This window comes from Planococcus citri, chromosome 1 (assembly GCF_950023065.1).
Source record: "Planococcus citri chromosome 1, ihPlaCitr1.1, whole genome shotgun sequence".
In the NCBI taxonomy this organism is placed as follows: domain Eukaryota; kingdom Metazoa; phylum Arthropoda; class Insecta; order Hemiptera; family Pseudococcidae; genus Planococcus; species Planococcus citri.
Genome location: NC_088677.1, coordinates 4,882,015 through 4,903,689, shown reverse-complemented (window position 1 = coordinate 4,903,689; position 21,675 = coordinate 4,882,015). Strand labels below are relative to the sequence as shown.

Genomic DNA, 21,675 nt, shown 5'->3' with positions numbered 1-21,675 from the left:
ACATCGTAAAGAAGGGGCATGGTGTCTAGGTACTGTTATTTTCACGTTTTGCAATTTCGATTTCAACGTACAAAGACTCGGTTCAATCAACGTGCACGAATGCATCTCAAAATAAATCGTTCGCATTGATTTTCATCGTTCAAAGTGTTTGTATAATGAGTTAAAATGAATTGTTTTTTTTTTCTTAAAAAAAATCATATTGTTCGTATAGTTAAATAAGGAACGAATGATTGTGTTGGTGAAAAATGTTCCTTTCTTAGGTATAATTCGGCTTATTCGAATATGAAGACGAGTCCAGCAGCTGAAGAAAATCCTAATGGAGTAAGTGTAAATTTTTATTTTTGGAATTGGAACTTCGGAAGACTGGTGAAGTTTGATTTTAATTCTGAAGTTTGGTGCTTTAGTGCAAAATTTATAGGTAATAATCATGCACAGTATTCAAATGTTGATAAATAATTCAAAAACAATATCACTGATTGATTACCAATGCTGATTACCAAAGACTAGAAGCCTGAGACTTTGCCAATGGATTAGTAAAAGTGTTTCGTAAAGTTATAAGTGGGCTGAAATGTCCAATTTTCCATCAATTTTATGGTTTTGGTTCGTAATAAATTGTCGTGTTTACCAATAATTTTCTAAATCAACGAACATTAATTCATAGGGAATGACATCTGAAGTGATAAGAATTACTATACAAGATAGGGTTACACTGCACAGAACTTGAATTTTATACCCTTTCTTATGGTGAAATGATCATATCTTCTGTTAAAATAATAATTTTGTTATTCGAACAAAAAGATGGATCGATTAATAAATTACTCGATGTAAATTTAATGATGTGATGAAAAGATTATTGTTGACAGTTGGCATCGTAGGTATGAATACTATACTCACTTACACGAATTAGAAATAAAATCTCTTGCCAAAATGTGTAACATTCTTTACTACCTATATTAATCGAAGGACGCAGAGATGAACTTTTATTTACTTTTAAAGTATCTATTCTTATACCTACTAACTTTCAAACGAATTGGATTTCTTAATTCGAAACGAATAATTAATCGATATAGTATGTTTTTCATGAAATACAACTTATTTATTACAGGTTCTGCGTAGAATATCATTTAATATATCACCTTTGACACCTCGAGTTGTGAGAGCAAGATCTAAATCTGTCACTCATGTGTCTTCAAAATATGAGGTGAGTAATATGTACGAGTAGGTATTTCGTAATTAATACCTACGAGATTATTACGTTGATATCTAATTGAATTTACGTTTTTGTCTTCGTAGAGTTTGGACTACGACGTTTGGGAGAATGATATATTAGTTAAAGAAGAACAATCGAACGGTTACCATGTTATTTTAAGAACAAATATTATAAGATGGATGCTTTATTTACTCACCGGTTTGATCACTGGAATGATAGCTGTAGCTATCGATTACGTTGTCGATCATTTATTTGCATGGAAGGCGAGAATTTTACAATCTTGTATCCTTTTTATTTACTCCTAAACCTATAGCTTACTACTTACGTATTAATCTTCGATTATCAACATAAATGTAAGCTATTCGAGAAGATATTTTTCTCCTTAACTTCGATATTATTCGCAGATATGAATTATTGTTTCGAAAAACCGTGTTCTAATTTCGCTTACACAGCATGGTATTTATCAGTAATCATACCAGCTTTGATGGGATGCTTGGTGGTAGTTCTGTTCGAACCGAGTGCTGCTGGAAGTGGCATTCCTTCCGTAATATCGCATTTGAACGGAGTTAAAATACCTAAATTTGCTAACTCGAAAGCCTTATTTATTAAGATATGCAGCCTAATGTGCAGCTGCGTTTCGGGTTTGGCGACTGGAAAGGTAAATCAGGTCTATCTTCGTGCATTTCATTCTACTCCATCTTACTCGAACTCATCGGCTCGTACAATTTTCTTCATCAGATTTTTGTTTCCATTTCTACAATTCATATTAACGATTGTTTCCAGGAAGGTCCATTCATTTACATCGGATCAACTGTCGGTAGTATAATGTCATCGTTGAAATTATACAAAGTACCATACTTGTCGAAAAACTTATTCCGTTTAAATTCCGTCCAAGAAGAGAGAGATCTCATGGCAGGAGGAGTCGCAGCCGGCGTATCTGCTGCATTTGGTTCACCAGTAGGTAAGGAATAACGATGTTTCTTATACTCTTCGAGAATGTCATAACTAGGTATTGTTTTACTTCTAAAGATGATTTTCAGGAGCTACGTTACTGAGTTTAGAAGAAGGTACCAGCTTCTGGAGTGTAATGCTGATGTGGAAAATATTCTTCTGCGCTATTTTCGCTAGTTTTTCGTTTGGTACGGCTATAAACATGATATACGGAAACTCGGGTAACATTTTAAACGTTTAAAGCGAGCTTCTAATGTATAGTAATTTAAATTATACTTCGGGGTTTCAAGATCCACCCGGCCAGCATACGTATTTTGGAAAATTCAACGAGACTATGGTCGAGTACGAGTATTTCGAGTTACCTTTTTTTTTCGGCGTCGGTGTCATCGGAGGTTTGATCGGAGCTTTTTTTGTTTTTATTCAATTGAAAGTGTCCGTGTTTCGGATGAGGTAATTATAGTCCGGCATATGACAATAGGAGTAATTGCACACCCCCTCCCCCGCCGATCCTCCGAGACAACTTTTTTCTTAAAGGGGACATCCTAAGAAACATTTTAAAGCAAACTAGCCCAAAAAAAGTTGGCCTTACTTACAAAATGGCGGCCATTTTGATTGACAGGTCAGCCGAAATCGCAGATTTTGCGTTTCAACATAGGACTTGCACGAACTTTTTCAAACTTTACAAAGATAGATCGAAAGATCATGCAAAAATTCATCACTTGTAAAAATTTCAAGTGCTAAAGTGCGTTTTTCGAATTTTGGTGAATTTTTAAAAATTGAATTTAAGCCAAAAATGAGGGAAAAAATCAAAATTTTACCAAATTGACCCAGAAAGCTGAAATTTGGGATATACCCTATTTTCGACATGCCAAATCGATTGGAAACGGTTTCAACCCGTTTTGAGCAGTTCTGGACCCTCCAGCAGATTTTTGAAACTCGAAATTCCCACAAAATTACATCAAATTGGACTTGTAAAGCTAAAATTTATTCTAAAAACTAATTTCAATACGCCACGAAGCACTGCAGGTGAATTTCAAGTCGTTTTGGATCCTCCAGCGACCTTTTGAAAATTCCTGAAGCCTCCAGCAGATTTTTGAAACTTTATAATTATTTTCACAAAATTTTATCAAATGGAGATGGAAAGCTGAAATTTACTCTACACTCCAATTTTAACACCCACTGAAAACGACTTCTGGTGGGTTCAAGTAATTTTAGGGTCTCCAGCGACTTTTTTTGAAAATTACTGGAGCCTCCACCAGATTTTTGGAACTTTAAATGTTTACAAAATTTCATAAAATGGAGATGGAGAGTCGAAATGTATTGTGCAAACTAATTTTAACACCCTCTGAAGACGACTTCAGGTGGGTTCAAGTCATTTTAGGGCCTCCAGCGACTTTTTTGAAAGTTACTAGAGCCTCCAGAAGATTTTTGAAACTTGAAATTTCCCCAACATTACTTTATCAATTGGAGTTGGCAACCTGAAATTTACTTCGCAGACTACATGGTGGTTTCAAATGGTTTTGAAGCTTCCAGCTACTTTTAGGAAATTTCAATTTTCCAAAAAAACGTCATACAACCTTTCAAAAAGTTGCTAGAGGCGCCAAAGCAACTTAAAATTCACCTGCAGTACTTCGTAGCGTATTGAAATTAGTTTTTAGAATAAATTTTAGCTTTACAACTCCAATTTGATAGAATTTTCTGGGACTTTCGAGTTTCAAAAATTTACTGGAGGCTCCAGTTTTTTTCAAAAAAGTCGTTGGAGACTCTAAAATGACTTGAACCCACAAGAAAACGTTTTCAGAGGGTGTTAAAATTGGAGTGTAGAGTAAATTTCAGCTTTCCATCTCCATTTGATGAAATTTTGTGAAAATTTAAAGTTTCAAAAATCTGCTGGAGGCTTCAGGAAATTTCAAAAAGTCGCTTGAGGATCCAAAACGACTTGAAATTCACCTGCACTACTTCGTAGCGTACTGAAATTAGTTTTTATAATAAATTTTAGCTTTACAACTCCAATTTGATGGAATTTTGTGGTAATTTCGAGTTTCAAAAATCTACTGGAGGCTCCAGTTATTTTCAAAAAGTCGCTGGAGGCCCTAAAATTATTTGAACCCACCTGAAGTCGTCTTCAGAGGGTGTTAAAATTAGAGTGTAGAGTAAATTTCAGCTTTACATTTCCATTTGTTGAAATTTTGGGAAATTTCAAGTTTCAAAAAATTGCTGGAGGCTTCAGGAATTTTCAAAAGGTCGCTGGAGGATCCAAAACGACTTGAAATTCACCTGCAGTACTTCGTAGCGTATTGAAATTAGTTTTTAGAATAAATTTTAGCTTTACAACTCCAATTTAATGTAATTTTGTGGACATTTCGAGTCTCAAAAATCTGCTGGAGGCTCCAGAACTGCTCAAAACAGGTTGAAACCATTTCCAATTGATTTGGCATGTCGGAAATAGGGTATATCCCAAATTTCAGCTTTCTTGGTCAATTTGGTAAAATTTTGATTTTTTCCCTCATGTTTGGAATTCAATTTGCAAAAATTCACCAAAAATCGAAAAACCCACTTTAGCACTTGAAATTTTGACAGGTGATGAATTTTTGCATGATCTTTCGATCTATCTTTGTAAAGTTTGAAAAAGTTCGTGTAAGTCCTTTGTTAAAACGCAAAATCTGCGATTTCGGCTGAGTTGTCAATCAAAATGGCCGCCATTTTGTAAGTAAGGCCTACTTTTTTTTTGGTAAGTTTGCTTTAAAATGTTCCTTAGGATGTCCCCTCTAAGAAAAAAGTTGTCCCGGAGGATCGGCGGGGGGGGGGTGCAATTACTCCTATTGTCATATGCCGGACTATTATAGGTCTACTTGGCATCGAATTCATAGGTATCTATGTAGTTACTGATGTAAAAAAAATGATTTACATTCTATTATGTTTAGATATGTGAATACCAAATTACTCAAGATTATAGACACTATCGTGATTTCATTTTTAACCGCTGCGTTGGGTATTTTTTCCATGTATTCGCTGCGATCGTGTAATGAAATTATACCGCAAGTGTACGAGCCTCATTTCACATTGAAGGTAGGTAACTTGGTACCTACTCGCTGTTTATAAGCGTTGTTTGTTTTTTTTCTCTTATATATAAATGAAGTTTTTGAAAGTGAAAATGAGTCATACTTCGTAATGTATCTTTATGAAATGTGTGATTTCATTTCAGATGTTTTGTGAAGAAAGCCAACACAACCAAATGAGCGTTTTCTGGTTCCAAAATCAAGAACAATTGCTAAGATTGCTTTTTCATAGTCCTATAAGTAAGCGAATGGTGTTCGCCTAAGCTTACTATATCATTGTTTTAGTGTCCTCTATATACTAGTTTTTAGTCTATATTCCGAACGACAAAAAAGTACTAAGTTGGTAGGTATTTGGGGGGGGGGGGTGCAAAAAATTCAGTTATTTTTGAACAATTTTGAGCTTAAAATGAATTCAATTTCTAGAGCACTTTTTACCTGTTGGGCTGCAGAATTTTGCAGAAATAATTCAACCTTATGTGTATTCTTTCAGATACCTTTGGTTTTCTTACTCTGAGTGTGTACTTTGTGATATATTTCTTCCTGTTTTCATTGACGGCAGGATTAAGCCTATCTGTCGGCATATTCATTCCTTCGTTGATACTGGGTGCCACATGGGGTCGTATTTTTGGCTTGATAATGCATAAAATTTTCCCTCAATTGGTTAGTATGATTTTTTTTTTTTTTCATTAACTCATAGATTTTTAAGTTTAATCGTAATTTATTCGATTTTTTTTGTTGTATTTTCTTTAAAGGGATGGGCTGTACCTGCAAAATATGCGCTTCTTGGTGCTGCATCACAGCAAAGTGGTATCGTAAGAATTACCATTAGTCTAATTGTGATCGTCGTAGAAGCAACAGGAACGTTAAATTTCGTATTCCCATTAATGTTGACTTTGTTCACTACCAAATGGGTTGGAGATTTTTTCACCGAAGTATTTATACGATTTTTCATACGTAGGTACTGATCATTAATAATCTAGGATCACGTATTTACAAATTGTTATATTTTACAGGGAATTTATAAAATGCAAATAAATCTATCCGGTATTCCAATCTTGCCAGCTGAACCACCTCCTTTGACCAGTGACATTGTAGCTAAAGATTTAATGAATACTAAAGTAGTAGCTTTTCCTTTGATCGTCTCTGTGGATTATATCGTCGATACGTTGTCAAAAGTCTCTCATCAAGGGTTTCCCGTTGTGAAAGAAATTAACTCGTTGGTGAGTTATTCGTAAATACCTATCTACTTGAAGTTGAAACTATTGAACCAATAAGCTCGATTTTTAATTCGATATTTTTCACAGAAAGGTGGCAATATTGGATTGAAAACATGTGGAGAATTACGAGGGTTTATTTTAAGATCGCAGTTGATAACGTTGTTAATTACCAAATCTTATACCATACCTACCACTGCCGAAGAAATCCATCGTATGATACAGTTATTTCTAGAATACAAGTCCAAGACGATGTTGATAACGGTATTTAATATTATTCAGATTAATAGATTGGAATTCGAAAAGAATGAAATTAATAACAGAAGGGTTTTTTCCTGATAGGAGGTGGATCTTAGCGAAGAAGAAAGAAAATACAATATTGATTTGAGTCCGTACATGAATCCTTCTCCATATTGCGTTCAATTGGTAGGTATATATGCACACATCAACTTGATGAATTAAAAATAAAACTATTCGTATGTACATATTTCGTGTTATTAACATATTAAAAAAACGATCTTTTTTAATCCTCAGGTCATGTCATTTCCACGTATTTTTCGTTTACTGAAAAGCCTCGGACTTCGTCACGTTATCGTCGTAGATAACAAAAATCAAGTACGCCAATGAAGAGCTACGCTATACGATATCTGATTTACCTACATATAATTTTGTTTTTCACCTTTTGAAAATTAATTGAAATTAAATGTACACATTACAGGTAATGGGAATAATAACACGAAAGGATTTAGCCAAGTTTAGATTATGGAGATACGCGGTAACGATGGGATTAAAAGAATTACGAGTTCAATAAAAGCACGTTGCGCCTATTCTGCGATGATTAATCGATATATGTACCTACGATCGATATTAATTTTCATTAATTTATTTCTGTTTGTGATCTAATTAGATATTTCCAAGTGTTACGGTTTTCGCATACATTCCAAAACCAATTCGCTGTATATTGATAACCTAACCGGTGTTTAATAAGGCGTTAAATTCAATACGTTCGGTTAATTTATTACTTATGAATAGATCGATAGTTCTCGAAGGCGGTCTATCGTTTACGAAAATATTGATGAAACGTGAACTTTATCGTTCATTTTTACCTTTTATCAGCTTGTTTATTAATTATTTAAGAGTGGTTTGGGGGAATTTGAGCAGTCATTCGACGTACATCGTACATACCTGTGTTACCTATACCGAAATCAACTCGTGTATGAGAAAGAGTTCTACTTTGGAGCTTGGAGATAATGAATTGATCGAATGTTCCTCGCAAAATGTCAATAAATTAAATGTAATCATTTTCTTGTTTTATTTGTGAAGAATTATTGGAAAAATAAATAAATAATGAGCAATAATTCGATTTTGAGAACCGAATGAAAGGATGACTAGAAACCGTAGACATCAGAGACACAAGAGCTGGCTGCTGCACTTTCTTGTAATTCAGGTTTTGAATGAGATGAATACCAAATAAAGCTTCGAGATGAATGATATAATTGAATAAAACTCAATTTTTCATTCGGAAATAAGAAAGCGTCCTGTAAAATAATTTTTTCATCAATTTCGTCCATTTTTTTGAATTATTTTATTTTTATCACTTCGTAATTCTTCAAGTGGTCACACTGATTTCAAAAACAAACAAAAGAATCGAAATGCCGGAATGTGGAATTTTTTCTAGTTGAAAAATGAAAATGTTTTGATCTTATTGATCTTTCTTCGATGGTGTTTCATATTTTTCTGTTTTCGTGCTGAAATTTCGTGTATTTATAATTTTATTAATAGAAGATTCGAATTCCTTCAAGTCTACGATGTGTGTTTGCTGAAATCGAAACCCTCCATTGGATGAGATCGGCCCACCGGATTTCCAAATGATCAACTCATCATCATCAGAAACTTCCGGTAAGATTTTACTTATGATTGTATTTTATAATGAATTACGATATCAGATCTTCAATTCATTGATTATTCAAGTATCGTTATTGGTTTGTAAAACAGTAACCGAAGGTTATAATCGAATCGTTCACGTAACTGAAATACAGCTTCATCCTAGCATTAGTCATTTTGTAATTCGAGATAGACATAGAAAATACGGTAAAACAAACGTAAACAAAGTTATAATTTACTTATCGAATACAGGAATGGAATAAATATTAAATAATTATACTATACAGTCATAGGAACTTGGGTTAACTGCTCGTTACTGGAATTATTGTTTGAGAATTCTTTGACAGATTCGTCTTCGTTAATACTTGCTGAAGGCTCTGTACGAAGTAAAACAAAATCGAGTTAGATACAGAACTGATCAATTGTTATCTCGAAGGTGGATTTAGATGACAATTACCGCTTAAAATTTGTTCTATCGATTCATCGTATCGTAGAATCCATCGCAGATCTTCGTTATAATTGGTAAACGTTCGGACCGGCGAGTCATTCCATTTCCATAAATATAACCGTTGTCCTCTAGCTTTCAAGTCATCCACTAACGAATGTACTCCCTGTACAGTGACATATTATACGAAATTATTAATTTCAACTCAATAGATGACATTGCAAACACCTTAGCTAGATCATTTGCAAAAGTGTCTGCAACTGCCTCTTATAATAGCTCTAACTACTTTCCAAACACTAAAAACACAAATAGAATCCACCCCCTTAGACTTTTTATCTCAAAATCTAGAACCATACAACTCTCTTTTCTTTCTTGAAGAGCTAAATCATTGTCTAAACTACAACATTAAAGATTTATCTCCTGGACCTGATGAAATTCACCCTCATATGTTAAAGTACCTTTCAGACACTGGAAAAGAAGATTTACTTCAGTTATATAACAAAATTTGGACTTTTGATTCCTTCCCAAAATTATGGAAAACTGCAACAATCATTCCAATATTAAAACCTGAGAAAACCCCAAATCTGGCATCTACTTAGTTAGGTATAGCCCCATCTCCTTAACTTCAGTTCCTTGCAAAATACTTGAAAAAATGGTTATTAAACGTCTTAATTGGTATATTGATTCCTCAAAGTCTCTTAGCATTTATCAAAGTGGTTTCAGAAAGAAAAGATCTACCCTAGACCACCTCTTTAGTCTCCAAAAAGAAATAAGCCCGGCCTTCCAGAATAAAGAAAGTGTTCTTTCAGTCTTTTTTGATCTTGAAAAGGCATTTGTGATCTGTCACAAGAAAACCAGGTTAGTGTCCAAAAAATCGATATATTTTTTTTGATGGATATTGGTAGTACTCAGGGTGCAGAATCTGCCTGTAGTGGTAAAAACGTTCGCGAACGATTTTTTTGACCCTAAATTTAAGGTTAAAAAAATAGAGCAACTACAAAAAAAATGAAAAAAAAATTTTTTCTTAATTTTCTTAAAATGTATGCCCGGGGGAGTCAGCATGCAAATTTTTGTGGATATCCGCTCACATTTGTAGGATTAAGGCCGTTTTTTTGAAATTTGAATGAGGCTTAAGCTGGAAAAATCAACTCTTCTCACCTTGAACAAGTTTTTTTGAAAAAATTGAAAAACTCAATAAATAACTTATTTTATGTTAATAATTCATTCTTAGTAGTTTTCGCGAAATTTTTGGTGCGAAATTTAAAAAAAACGAAAAAATTGATTTAGGGAAATTTCGATTATCGGCCTTTGGCAACCCTGATTTTGAAAAAAAAAATGTCAGGTTATGTTGGCATCCCTGGTGGTCAAAAATGGTCCAAGTTTCACGGACCTACGCATTTATCCATTCTGTACATGCGATTGCTAAAGCGGAGTTATGCCACCCTCTGATTGGCCAATTCCTTCGCGTTTCGATAAGCTCCGCCTCCATCAGCCGCAAATCTTGCATTGCAGATGTGCCGAAACCGAATCTTTATTAAATTTTGAACTTAGCAATGCAATAATCAATAAGCAGTATCGAAAAATCGATAACTTTACGTCCATTCTTAACACAATAAGCTTATGTAAATACAAAAAAAGAAAGAGAAACATTTTGATGCGTTATGAGTAAATTCGACCACGATCACCATCAATTTGGCAAAGTAATAAAATTAGATAAAAATAATGAATGACTTTAGCCACCTACACCGCTATGCAAGTAAAAATATATCGAACGCAGTATGATAGTATGCCTTTAGCCTCTTTGGTCTTTGGTCAAAATTATTCAAACAATAAACATACTTATGTTGCGAGTAATTCACTAATTCGAATAATCAAGAGGTTCGTTTCGTTTTATTTGTTGCAACTTCCTGCAATTTTCCACAATATTGCAGGATTTTGTAGAAGTGGTAGTAAATAATTCTGTATTTTACATAACACTACTACAAATTGTTGTAGAAATTGTAGCAAAAAGAACAAACTTAATTATGCGGGCGAACGGCGAAAAAATCGAAATTCGAAGTGAAGCGAAGTCAGCGAAGTGATAGTGTGATAGATGGAGCATGGTGATAAGAAGGGCGCTGTTAATGGGCCAATCGGAGGGCGAGAAAACCCCGCTTTAGCAATCGCATGTACAGAATGGATAAATGCCGGACCTACGAATCATAGATCCCCGAACACATAGATTCAAAACTTCAAATGCCCGTCCTGTAAAATTTACGTTTTGGACACTAACCTGGTTTTCTCGTGACAGATCACATTTGATAAAGCCTGGCGTTATAAAATTCTCCAAAAATTACATTCCTATGGAATTAGAGGACATTTGGCCTACTTTATTCAGAATTTCTTAACAAACTGTACTTTTAGAGTGAGAGTTAACAATACATAGGTACTCAGAATTTTTTGAAATTGAAAATGGAGTCCCCCAAGGTTCAGTTCTTAGCACAGTCTTATTCATACTTTTGATTGATGACATTTCCAATGTTGTTTCTAGACCCATTTCTCTGAGAATCTTTGCTGATGATATAAACATTTCCTTTCGTTCAAATAATATTCAACTAGCTCTTCAAGTAATCCAAGAAACCCTTGAAAAAATTGAATCATGGGCAGATTCAAATGGTCTAACCTTCTCTGAGTCAAAAACCCACTGTATACTTTTCACCAGAAAAAATAAGATTCCTCCAGATCTCATTCTCAACTTCAAAGGACACTCTTTAGAATTCAAAAGCACAACTAAATTTCTTGACTTAACTTTTGATAGAAAACTAAATTGGATTCCTCATTTCCTAAAAGTAAAATCAGATCTCATGAAACGCCTAAATCTGTTGAAAATAATCAAAAATATCAAGTATAATCCATCTCGCAAACTCCTACATCACTTCTATAAATCTCTAATTCGCAGTAAAATAAAATTGAGTATGGAAGCCCATGTTTTGCAAATATCTCAAATAAAATTTCAAATATCCTAAAAACAATTCAAAATTCAGCCCTAAGGATCTGTATAGGAGCCCTCTATTCCTCTCCAATAGATAGCATTTATTGTGAAGCAGCAGAAACGCAGAATTACCACCAGATTTTAGAAGAACTCTCATAACAAACAAATTCATCTCAAATGCATCCACCAACCCTTCCCATCCACTCCAAAACTCAATTAACCCACCAAACCCCCAAAATTTTGACCATATGGAAGGACCCATTTCTAATTTCATCACAATGTTGAATGATCTTCAAATCAATCCTAAAACTATCATCCAAATCCAATATTATCCCCCCCCCTTGGCTTCTAAAGCCTCCTCAAGTCAATCTACAGCTTATTAACTACTAAAAAAATAGCCACTTTCCATTAGTAATAAAACAGAACTATCTTGAACTCTTATCAGAATACAAAAAATTCAATCTTTGCTTTACAGATGGATCAAAAATACCAACACTTCACACAGGATATGCCTACTCTATTAATGATAAAGTTTCAAATTTTAAAATCCATAACTGCTCTTCAATCTACACTGCCGAACTCGCAGCTATTTTCCACTGCCTCTGTGATATATTCACTTATGAATCAGAAAATAAGTCTTTCTTAATTCAGAGTGATTCCCTCAGCTCACTAACTGCTATCCAAAATCTATTTTTTCTGATCACCTCCTAATTCAAAATATCCATAAAACTCTATTTGATTTACATAATTCAAACTTCTCCATCCAGTTTATGTACATATGTACCCAGCCATGTTGAAATCACAGGAAATGAAATTGCAGATAAAAATGCAAAATCCGCCACTACTCTTTCTCCTCTCACATTTATCACAGCTGACGACCTTAAATCTATCTTCACCCAAAACACACTTAAGAAATGGCAAAACTTTTGGTCCCTCCAAACATCAAACAAGCTCTTTCACCACAAAAAAACTACTCAGCCTTGGAAAAACCTATCCCAACTAAATAGACTTGAAGAAATCATTATAACCAGACTGAGAATTGGCCACACAAAAATCACACACAATCACCTCTATGAAAAGGCCTCAAAACCCACATCCAGTTCTGCATGCCAGAACTTATATCTGTCCCTACAAATAGATGAAAGATCCCTATTCATACCAGACGACCCTTCTGAAATTAAAAAATTCTTAGACCTAATTAAAAAACTTAACGTTAACAACTCGATTTAAATCTCACACGACGGGTGTAATAATCAAGTAATTACAAACACCCAAAAATTAAATAAATAAAAAAAAAAAATTACACCAGTTGAAAAGCAGAACAGACTGTTACATACCTTAGCTGTAGTGGAATCTATCTTGTATATGTGATCTCCGCAGATTACCACCGGACTGTAATCGTCTCTTTGTTTACATTCGTCGATGATCGATTCTCGAATATGATTAATGGATGGAAATAGTAAATTTTGTTTAGGTACAATGTATAATACTTTCTGCGTATCGTTAACAGTTAGCCAAGATATTTTCATCGAAGGTCTCGCTACTCCGTACAAAACTATGCAGAGATTTGCAGCTATACCGATCACCATTCCTAGCTCGACTCCAAATATCAAACATGCGAAGAAAGAAGCGCACAGTGGAATGAAATCTTGTCCTGCGAGTACCACAAATAAGATCATCGAATCGTTAGTAACGTATACCTACCTATATAAGAACTCGTATTTTAATTTTACATCGAAATGGAATAATTCAGAGCCAGACGTACTTTTAGTCCTCCATATCAGCGATATCGTCGAGTATTCAACCATAAATATCATAGCTACGATGATTAATCCGGCCAGAGTAGCTTTCGGTATGAAATAAAACAGAGACGTGAGGAAGCCAAGAGCCATTAGTACCAATAAACCTGAAATATTCGCGTCATTATTAAATATAACAATACACTCTGCAAGTCTCGAATATTTTACGTTGACGTAGCAGTTGGAATTATTAATCCTTTGTACCGCCAATTGTACCATCGATTAAAGTAATTAGAGTTTATGACGGATCATAAACTTGCGATTGTGATAATTGCTATTTTTACGTCAATTTTGCGCTGCTCTAAATTTCATACTATTTTTTTTGTAGACTCACCAGTGAATAAACCTCCCAGAGGAGTTACCACGCTGGAGCTGTGGTTAATGGCGCTTCGAGTGAACGATCCAGAGATTGGCATTGATCCTAAGAAAGAACCGGCTAGATTTGATAAACCTAACGCGATCATTTCTTGGGTTGCATCGACACCTTTTCCTTTTTCTGTGGAAATCATTACCTATTTATTAGATCATTGGATTCGTGATTTGTAGCTATATTTATATGGAGCACTATCGCCTACCGAAAGCTTTTCCTATAGCTATGGTTTCCATGATTGATATAAAAGGTACAGCAATGACAGCTGAACCCATATCCGAGACCATGTCGACAAACGTGGCATTCGCTGTGTGGAACGATGGTATGGCGAAAGGAGGCAAACCACTGCCAACTTTACCTGTATAGATAAGCAGAGAAGAAAGGAAATGAATTATTCAACGGTCACCTTGTATGTTGGATTGGAATTTACTTTTCTCCATCGAGTTGAAATTTGTCAACATCTTACCACAGGCCACATACATACATTCCATTAAGAGGAATTAATTGATGAGAAAATTTCTTACCAGTCAACTTGAACGGCAGCGATCCAGCAGTTGATAAACAATACGCGAGTAAAGTTCCACATATGACGACAATCGCGTTTCCAGATAAGCCAGCTAGCCATAAAGAATAAGATAGCACCTTCTGACTGGTTCTTTCGCCATTCAACTGGGCTGATTTGTTTTTCACATACTGGAAAAATCGAATGAAACGTGAACCAAGAAACATAATTATATGAAATGGAATGGATGAAATAATGATGTAATTAAAATACTCGTGATGATGCTTACTCTGCCAAGAAGAAGAGCAGCGATGGTAACGATTCCAAGAATGGTATCGGGCCAGCTTATATTATTCATATTTTTTATCACAGATATCCAACTGTCGAGTACGCCGCTGGTATGAATATTCATTCCGAAAAAGTTTTTCAGTTGAGCTGTAGCTATGGTCAATGCAGCTGCTGCTGTGAAACCTGTCGTCACCGGTAATGAAATGAAATCGACGAGGAAACCTGCAGAAGATCAATATGACTGTTTAGAATGCTCACTGCTCAGTTATTCTACATCTCTTAGTCTATAGTCCAACTGGTAAAAAATGCTCCTGGGATCGAATTTGGATGGAATTTTCGTCGTCAAAAAATTCAGTTTGCTTTTTGCAGATGTAAGTCAAATGTTAGAAAAGATGGAGTTTGGATGTTCACAGTTTCACAATCTGAAATTGGAGTAACCTCAAATTTTCAAAATTGCTCGAACCCTGATATATGACTTGTAGGGTAAATCGCAAAAAAATCGGTGGATTTTGACCAAATTCAGCAGAGACCTTCAATCTGAGTTGAAAGGTTTTTGGCCATTTTTTCCAGTTTTTCAAAATAGGCAAAAATGCTAAAAAAAATTGGTACCACTGCGTTCCAAAATTCATTTATCAAAATGGACTTCAACTTTGCAAAAAAAATCAAATTTTCAACAAAAATGCTTTCTTGAGCATTTTTTAAAAGAACTTTGCCCTCGAAATGGGTCACGATTTTATGAATTTTTGTGAAAAGGGTCAGGCAATCTATCAAAATAGGTCAAAATTTCGGCAAAAAATCAAAAATTTCTATCAGAATTTTTTTTTGAAAGCTTTTGAAGGATTTTTATGCCGAAATTGGGTCATGATTTTTTTGATTATTACAGTAGTTGTAGTGCAATCCATCAAAATTGGTTAAAATTAGCAGCGATTAAATAAAAATTATTTTTGAGCATTTTTGAAAAGTGTTGAGCTCAAAATTGATTCACGATTTCCATTCTTTTTTAAAAACAAAAGCCCTGCAATTTATCAAAATGGGGTTGAAATATTGCAAAAAAAATCAAATATTTTAATAAAAATGTTTTTTGAGCATGTTCAAAATTTCTTAAAACAACTTTTGAAGAATTTTGAGGACTAAATTGAGTCGTAATTTTTGAAATTTTTGAGTATGGTGAAGTTCAGTCTATGAAAATGAGGCAAAAGTCGGGGAGCCTGCTTAAGGATCTATTGCACCACCACCCCCTGTCGATTCTCGGGGACAACTTTTTTCTTAAAGGGGGAGTCCTAAGGAACATTTCTAGCCCTTGTACTCAAAAAAAAAGTAGCCCTACTTACAAAATGACGGACATTTTGATTGACAGGTCAGCCGAAATTGCAGATTTTGCGTTCAACATAGGACTAGCATACAATTTTTTAAACCGTACAATGGTAGATCAAAAGATCAAGCAAACATTTATCACCTGTCAAAATTTCAAGTGCTAGAGTGCGTTTTTCGATTTTTAGTGAATTTTTGAAAATCAAATTTAGGCCAAAAATGAGGGGAAAAATCAAAATTTTACCAAATTGACCAAGAAAGCTGGAATTTGAGATACACCCTATTTTCGGCATGACAAATCGATTGGAAACTGTTTCAAACCGTTTTGAGCAGTTCTGGAGGCTCCAGCAGATTTTTGAAACTCGAAATTCCCACGAAATTTCACCAAAATGAAGTTGGAAAGCTGAAATTTATTCTGTAAACTAATTTCAATGCGCTACGAAGTACGGCATGTGAATTTCAAGTCGTTTTGGAGCCTCCGGCGACTTTTTGAAAATTCCTGGAGCCTCCATCAGGTTTTTGAAACTTTACATTTTCACAAAATTTCATCAAATGGAGATGGAAAGCTGAAATTTACTACACACTCAAATTTTAACACCCTCTGAAGACAACTTTAGGTGGGTTCAAATCATTTTGGAGCCTCCAGCGACTTTTTGAAAATTACTGAAGCCTCCAGTAGATTTTTGAAACTTGAAATTCCCGCAAGATTTTACCAATGGAGTTGGCAAGCTGAAATTTACTTCGCAAACTAATTTCAATACGATATGAAGTCGACTACATGGTGGTTTCAAATGGCTTTAAACGATTTTAAAGCTTCCAGCTACTTTTTGGAAATTACAATTTTCCAAAAAACACCATACGACCTCTCAAAAAGTTGCTGGAGGCTCCAAAACGACTTGAAATCCACCAGCAGTTGACTTCGTAGCGTATTGAAATTAGTTCACAGAATGAATTCTGACTTTCCATCTCAGTTTGATGAAATTTTGGGAAATTTAAAGTTTCAAAAATTACTCGAGGCTCTAGTAATTTTCAAAAAATCGCTGGATGCTACAAAACGACTTGAAATCCACCTGCAGTTGACTTCGTAGCGTATTGAAATTAGTTTGCAGAGTAAATTTCGGCTATCCAACTCCTTTGATGAAGTTTTGTGGGAATTTCGAGTTTCAAAAATCTACATGGAGGCTCCAGAACTGCTCTAAAAACAGTTTCCAATCGATTTGGCATGTCGAAGATAGGGCGTATTCCAAATTTCAGCTTTCTTGGTCAATTTGGTAAAATTTTGATTTTTTCCCTCATTTTTGGCCTAAATTTGATTTTCAAAAATTCACCAAAAATCTAAAAACGCACTTTAGCACTTGAAATTTTGACAGGTGATAAATTTTTGCTTGATCTTTCGACATACCTTTGTACAGTTCGAAAAATTTTATGCAAGTTCTATGTTGGAACGCAAAATCTGCGATTTCGGCTGACCTGTCAATCAAAATGGCCTCCATTTTGTAAGTAGGGCCACTTTTTTTTTAGTACAAGGGCTAGAAATGTTCCTTAGGACTCCCCCTTTAAGAAAAAAGTGGTCCCGGAGGATCGCCGGGGGGGGGGGTGCAATCAAATCGAATCAACTCGTATATTTTTGCAATGGGCAGCTATGCTGCATTTTACAAGATTTTGTGAAAAATTAGAACAAAATTGATTCATGATTTTTGAATAAGTGTAGCTAATGCGACCTATTGAAATGTTTCTGCAGAAACTCAAAATGCAACTTTTCGAAATGGTTCAAAATTTTGGCAAAAAATCTGAAATTTCTGTCGCAATTTTTTTTGAGCATTTTTGATGAATTTTGATGCCAAAATTGGGTCGTTCATGACTTTATGGGATTTTTCTAGAAGGTTCGGTGTAATCTATTCATTTTGTGAAAAATTCAAAATATTCAACCAGAAATGTCTTTTTGAGCAATGTTGATGAATTTTGATCCCAAAATTGGGTCATGATTTTCGGAATTTTTGAAAATGTTTTTTCGACTCCAACTTGAGGCGCCTGCGTAACCATTTTTATGTCAAATTTTCCCATTATTACACTCGAGGGGCTTCAAAGACCCATTGTGCAAAGGGCCAGCTGAAGTCAGCATAATTTGAAGTGAGGGGAGGCTCTCAAGACTAACATAGATAACTGGAAAAAAAGTTCGAGTCTGAGCCATTTTGGAAATGATAGCTTTTTAACCTTTACCTCCCTCCTGTCCCCTCCTCTCCACTCCCCTCCCTTTCCGCCTCCCTCCCTCCTTCCATCCATCCATCCCACTTCCTTCCCCTCCCATTTCCAGGTGTAGCAACTGCGAAAAGCCAGAATTACATACATCTTTTCCAGCATTTTAGATTTTTAGACCCATCTGCAAATAACGAACTGAATTTTTTGCTCAGCAAAAATGTCAGTCTTTTTGAACACTTGTATGTTGATTGGGTCGAACTATCTGTAGATCGATTTTACGATTCTTCAAAAGAAAATCTCCTTACTTAGTCGGAATATTGAAGCCAGCAGGATGAGAACACCACTGAGGAAACACAACAATATAGCGTATGGTGGACCGTACTTGGATGCGTAAGGAAAAGTCATCAAAGACATGATAGCCGTAGGTCCCAACGTCATATCCTTACAGCCTCCGAATACTATATATATGAAACACGGCATTATAGTCGAATATAATCCATACTGTAAACAAAAAAACACCCGAGAAAATGTAGGTACACATCGCGTATTTATACGAGTACGTAATATGAGAAATTAAGTGATGAAACGAAACAGCAGTGTAATTTTATTATTGAACGCACATTTTCACCATTATTTCACGGTTCATCGAATTTTTTTTATCAATTTGATATTGACCTTGCGAGCAGTTTTTGTTTTCGCATTTAAGTAGTAGCTTATCCGTATCGACTCGCATGTTATTGTTTTAGATAATTTTTTTCCACCATAGATATAAATGTTCGTTTCATTATTATCGCCGAGCAGACGACTAATACATACATATAAATAGCGCATCATATAACGCATTTTTTGCGTGTTTATATTGTTTAGGCTGAATAAAAATTTATTTAATTACTTGAGGATCGAGGCCTGCGACGTTGGCGTAAGCCATTCCTTGAGGTATTGCGGTCAGTCCGACACTTATACCGGCGATAAGGTCTCGTACGAGGAAGCTTAAACTGTAAGTAGGAATCCATTTCGTGCAAGGGAGTCTCTTCTGTATCGACATTTGTGTAAATTGCTGTACGATGTTTTCTTTTATGCAGTTCAAACATGTTTCTTCATCTTCGATTTGTAATTTCGTAGCGTCACCGCCGGCTCCACCGTTCTGTTTGGCTGTAAATACAAATGCATCATAACAAACCGAGTTAGTAAACGAAAATGAAAATTTCACACTAGCTATCGTATGTACGTATTTCGAAAGGTAACAACTTTTTGACCGATTCAATGACCTAAAATCTCATCTACCGATATTTCAATCTTTAAAATCCCTATCGAGAATATACTTTCTGCTCATTTCAGTGAATTCTTGCCTAATAAGTACCTCGATTTTTTGTATGAATCATGTGTCGTTTTAAGGGCTCCAGAACTTCTGGAAATTGTAAAATTTTGCTTTGTCAAGTCATTGTTGTGTCATAGACAAATGAGGAGCTTGGAATCAAAACTCACTTTTGCCATCGGACAAAGTTTCGAGAAAATCGACAATAACTGATTTTGCCTAGTGCGTTGATGAAAAAAACGTCGCAAAGTGTGTCGAGCTCTTGAGTAAGACTACTAAATAGGATTCCATGAGAAAATTTTTTTTTTCAAGTTGCCATATCGTTGCAGTATGGCTTTCAAGTTTGGCAAAAGTGAGTTTTGATTCCAAGGTGGGGTAATTTTACTTTCTTTTGCAAATATATCGAAAAATAAGCCTCCTAGAAGAAAACTAACGACATTATGTCGATTGGAAATTTGATTCTCTACAATTTTCCTCGATTTACTTTTTCTGTAGAATGCTTCGTTCCGTCTCCAGACAGCTTTAAAAGTTTTGAGCGCTGAATTTTTCCAAAAATTATACTTTCTTTTGCAAATATACAGAAAACTAAGCACCCTAGAAAAAAACTAACGACATTATGTCGATTGGAAATTTAATTCTCTACAGTTTTCCTCGACTTTATTTTTCTGTAGAGTATTTTGTTCCGCCTCCAGAGAGCTTTAAAAGTTTTGAGCGCTCAATACATCCAATTTTTTACCTCCTCAGTTGCATAACTTCCAAATTCAAAACTACCATTTTCGCTATTTTCACCATCAGAAAATGCTTCCGAAGTTGCAATTGAATCATTTTGGCTTTGTAGACTGCCATGCGACCTTGAAAATACAGTTTTTTTTATAGCTTGGAGTCAAAACTCACTTTTAACTCACTTTTGCCAGTGGCAAAAGTGAGTTTTGACTCCAAGGGCACTTTTTAACACCAAATTGTGAAGAACTGGGGCCGAATTCGGAAAAATGGATTCTGTAGAGTGATAGAGAAATTGAAGAAGTATCCGAATCCGCAAAAAAACGCATATCGATTTTTGGTGGCAAAAGTGAGTTTTGATTCCAAGCTCCTCAAATGTTCTTCCCCCCTGATGAGCTTCTTCCAGTCGATTTGATCATCGGTATTATTTTGGACGATTTTTTAAAATCTACTCAAAATGTCATATCTAAAGAGTGCAGCTGGAATTCGCTGGAATTATGGATTTTTGGCTGTATGAACTCCTCAAAAATGAGCAGAAGTTATATATTTTCAATTCGTCAAAAATTGATGGAATGTTAGAAACCGATTATGAGTTGAGAAAATATTTCAAATTTTAGGAGAAATTCTGCATAAATTGCTTAAATTAATAAAAATTATCACAAATAATCAAATTTTCTTGAAATCAAAGCCTATAAATAGTCAAAAAAGCCAAATTTTTGAAAAACTGGGAAATCGACCTGCTTCGAGCAAACTTTGCGAAAATTGCTCGACAAGTTGCTAAAATGTCGTAACTGAAAATTGATGAAACATTACAGGAAAATTGAGCAAAATATCAAAAAATACTCAAATATTAAAAAAATGATGAAATAGAAAAAAACTGATGAAATATCACAGAATTAAAATTAAATTTTGAAAAAAAAATCGCTTGAAGTATCATACAAAAGTTCTTGAAAACGTGTTAAAATGATGTAAAAACTCAGAAACTCAGTAAATCGCTGAAAAAATTGAAAAAATGTTTGCAAAAGTTTTCAAAAATCAGTAAAAAGTACAAAAATTGTCAAAAAAAAAGTTTTTAAAAACGTGCTGAAATTATTCAAAAAATATTTTAACAAAAACATTAAAAATACTGTCAATTACCAAAAAATAACGATCGGAAAATTTGCCAAAAATACATGAAAAACTAAAAAAAAAAAACTTGTTAAAATGATAGATAAACTAAAAAAAAAACCATCAAAAACTCTAAATCTCCAAACTTTCAGCGAAGTTTGACAAAATCGAGTTGAAATTGCGTCGAAATCACTTCAAAAAACAGAAAACGCAGTAAATTAAATCATCATTGATGGCCAAAAATTGACGAAATTTCAATGACATTTTTCGAACATGTACAAAAAAGTATAAAAACGTGCGTCAAAAGACATGAAAACGTCAAAACACTTC

At 34.7% G+C, this 21,675-nt stretch overlaps 2 protein-coding genes across 8 annotated transcripts in view; one reads left to right on the top strand and one right to left on the bottom strand.

Moving 5' to 3' along the window:
• The first annotated feature begins 50 nt into the window (after positions 1-50).
• LOC135845535 (H(+)/Cl(-) exchange transporter 7-like) lies at positions 51-7,735 on the top strand. 3 transcript variants are annotated; one of them, XM_065364160.1, is made up of 16 exons: positions 51-321; positions 1,106-1,201; positions 1,294-1,492; positions 1,615-1,868; positions 1,994-2,171; positions 2,251-2,349; positions 2,452-2,611; positions 5,086-5,230; positions 5,367-5,460; positions 5,711-5,880; positions 5,973-6,152; positions 6,234-6,440; positions 6,525-6,698; positions 6,777-6,860; positions 6,969-7,049; positions 7,153-7,735. In XM_065364160.1, the coding sequence occupies exons 1-16, from the start codon at positions 283-285 to the stop codon at positions 7,243-7,245; spliced, it is 2,253 nt and encodes a 750-aa protein (XP_065220232.1). In that variant the 5' UTR covers positions 51-282; the 3' UTR covers positions 7,246-7,735. The 3 variants fall into 3 exon arrangements, with proteins under 3 accessions (XP_065220232.1, XP_065220223.1, XP_065220239.1); XM_065364151.1 differs by having other exon boundaries at positions 2,251-2,382; XM_065364167.1 differs by lacking the exon at positions 51-321 and adding an exon at positions 787-875 and having other exon boundaries at positions 2,251-2,382.
• A 793-nt stretch (positions 7,736-8,528) lies between these two features.
• The window catches only part of LOC135845586 (sodium-independent sulfate anion transporter-like), a 55,117-nt gene continuing 41,970 nt past the window's right edge, over positions 8,529-21,675 (bottom strand). For all 5 annotated transcript variants that reach the window (XM_065364252.1, XM_065364243.1, XM_065364269.1 and 2 more), the window contains exons 2-11: positions 19,096-19,355; positions 18,509-18,704; positions 14,695-14,915; positions 14,428-14,596; positions 14,109-14,261; positions 13,868-14,029; positions 13,500-13,640; positions 13,072-13,388; positions 8,776-8,929; positions 8,529-8,695 (exon numbers count right to left, since the gene is read on the bottom strand). In XM_065364252.1, the coding sequence (XP_065220324.1) occupies positions 8,598-8,695; positions 8,776-8,929; positions 13,072-13,388; positions 13,500-13,640; positions 13,868-14,029; positions 14,109-14,261; positions 14,428-14,596; positions 14,695-14,915; positions 18,509-18,704; positions 19,096-19,355 (1,871 nt within the window). In that variant the 3' untranslated portion in view covers positions 8,529-8,597. The remainder of the gene's footprint in view (positions 8,696-8,775; positions 8,930-13,071; positions 13,389-13,499; positions 13,641-13,867; positions 14,030-14,108; positions 14,262-14,427; positions 14,597-14,694; positions 14,916-18,508; positions 18,705-19,095; positions 19,356-21,675) is intronic.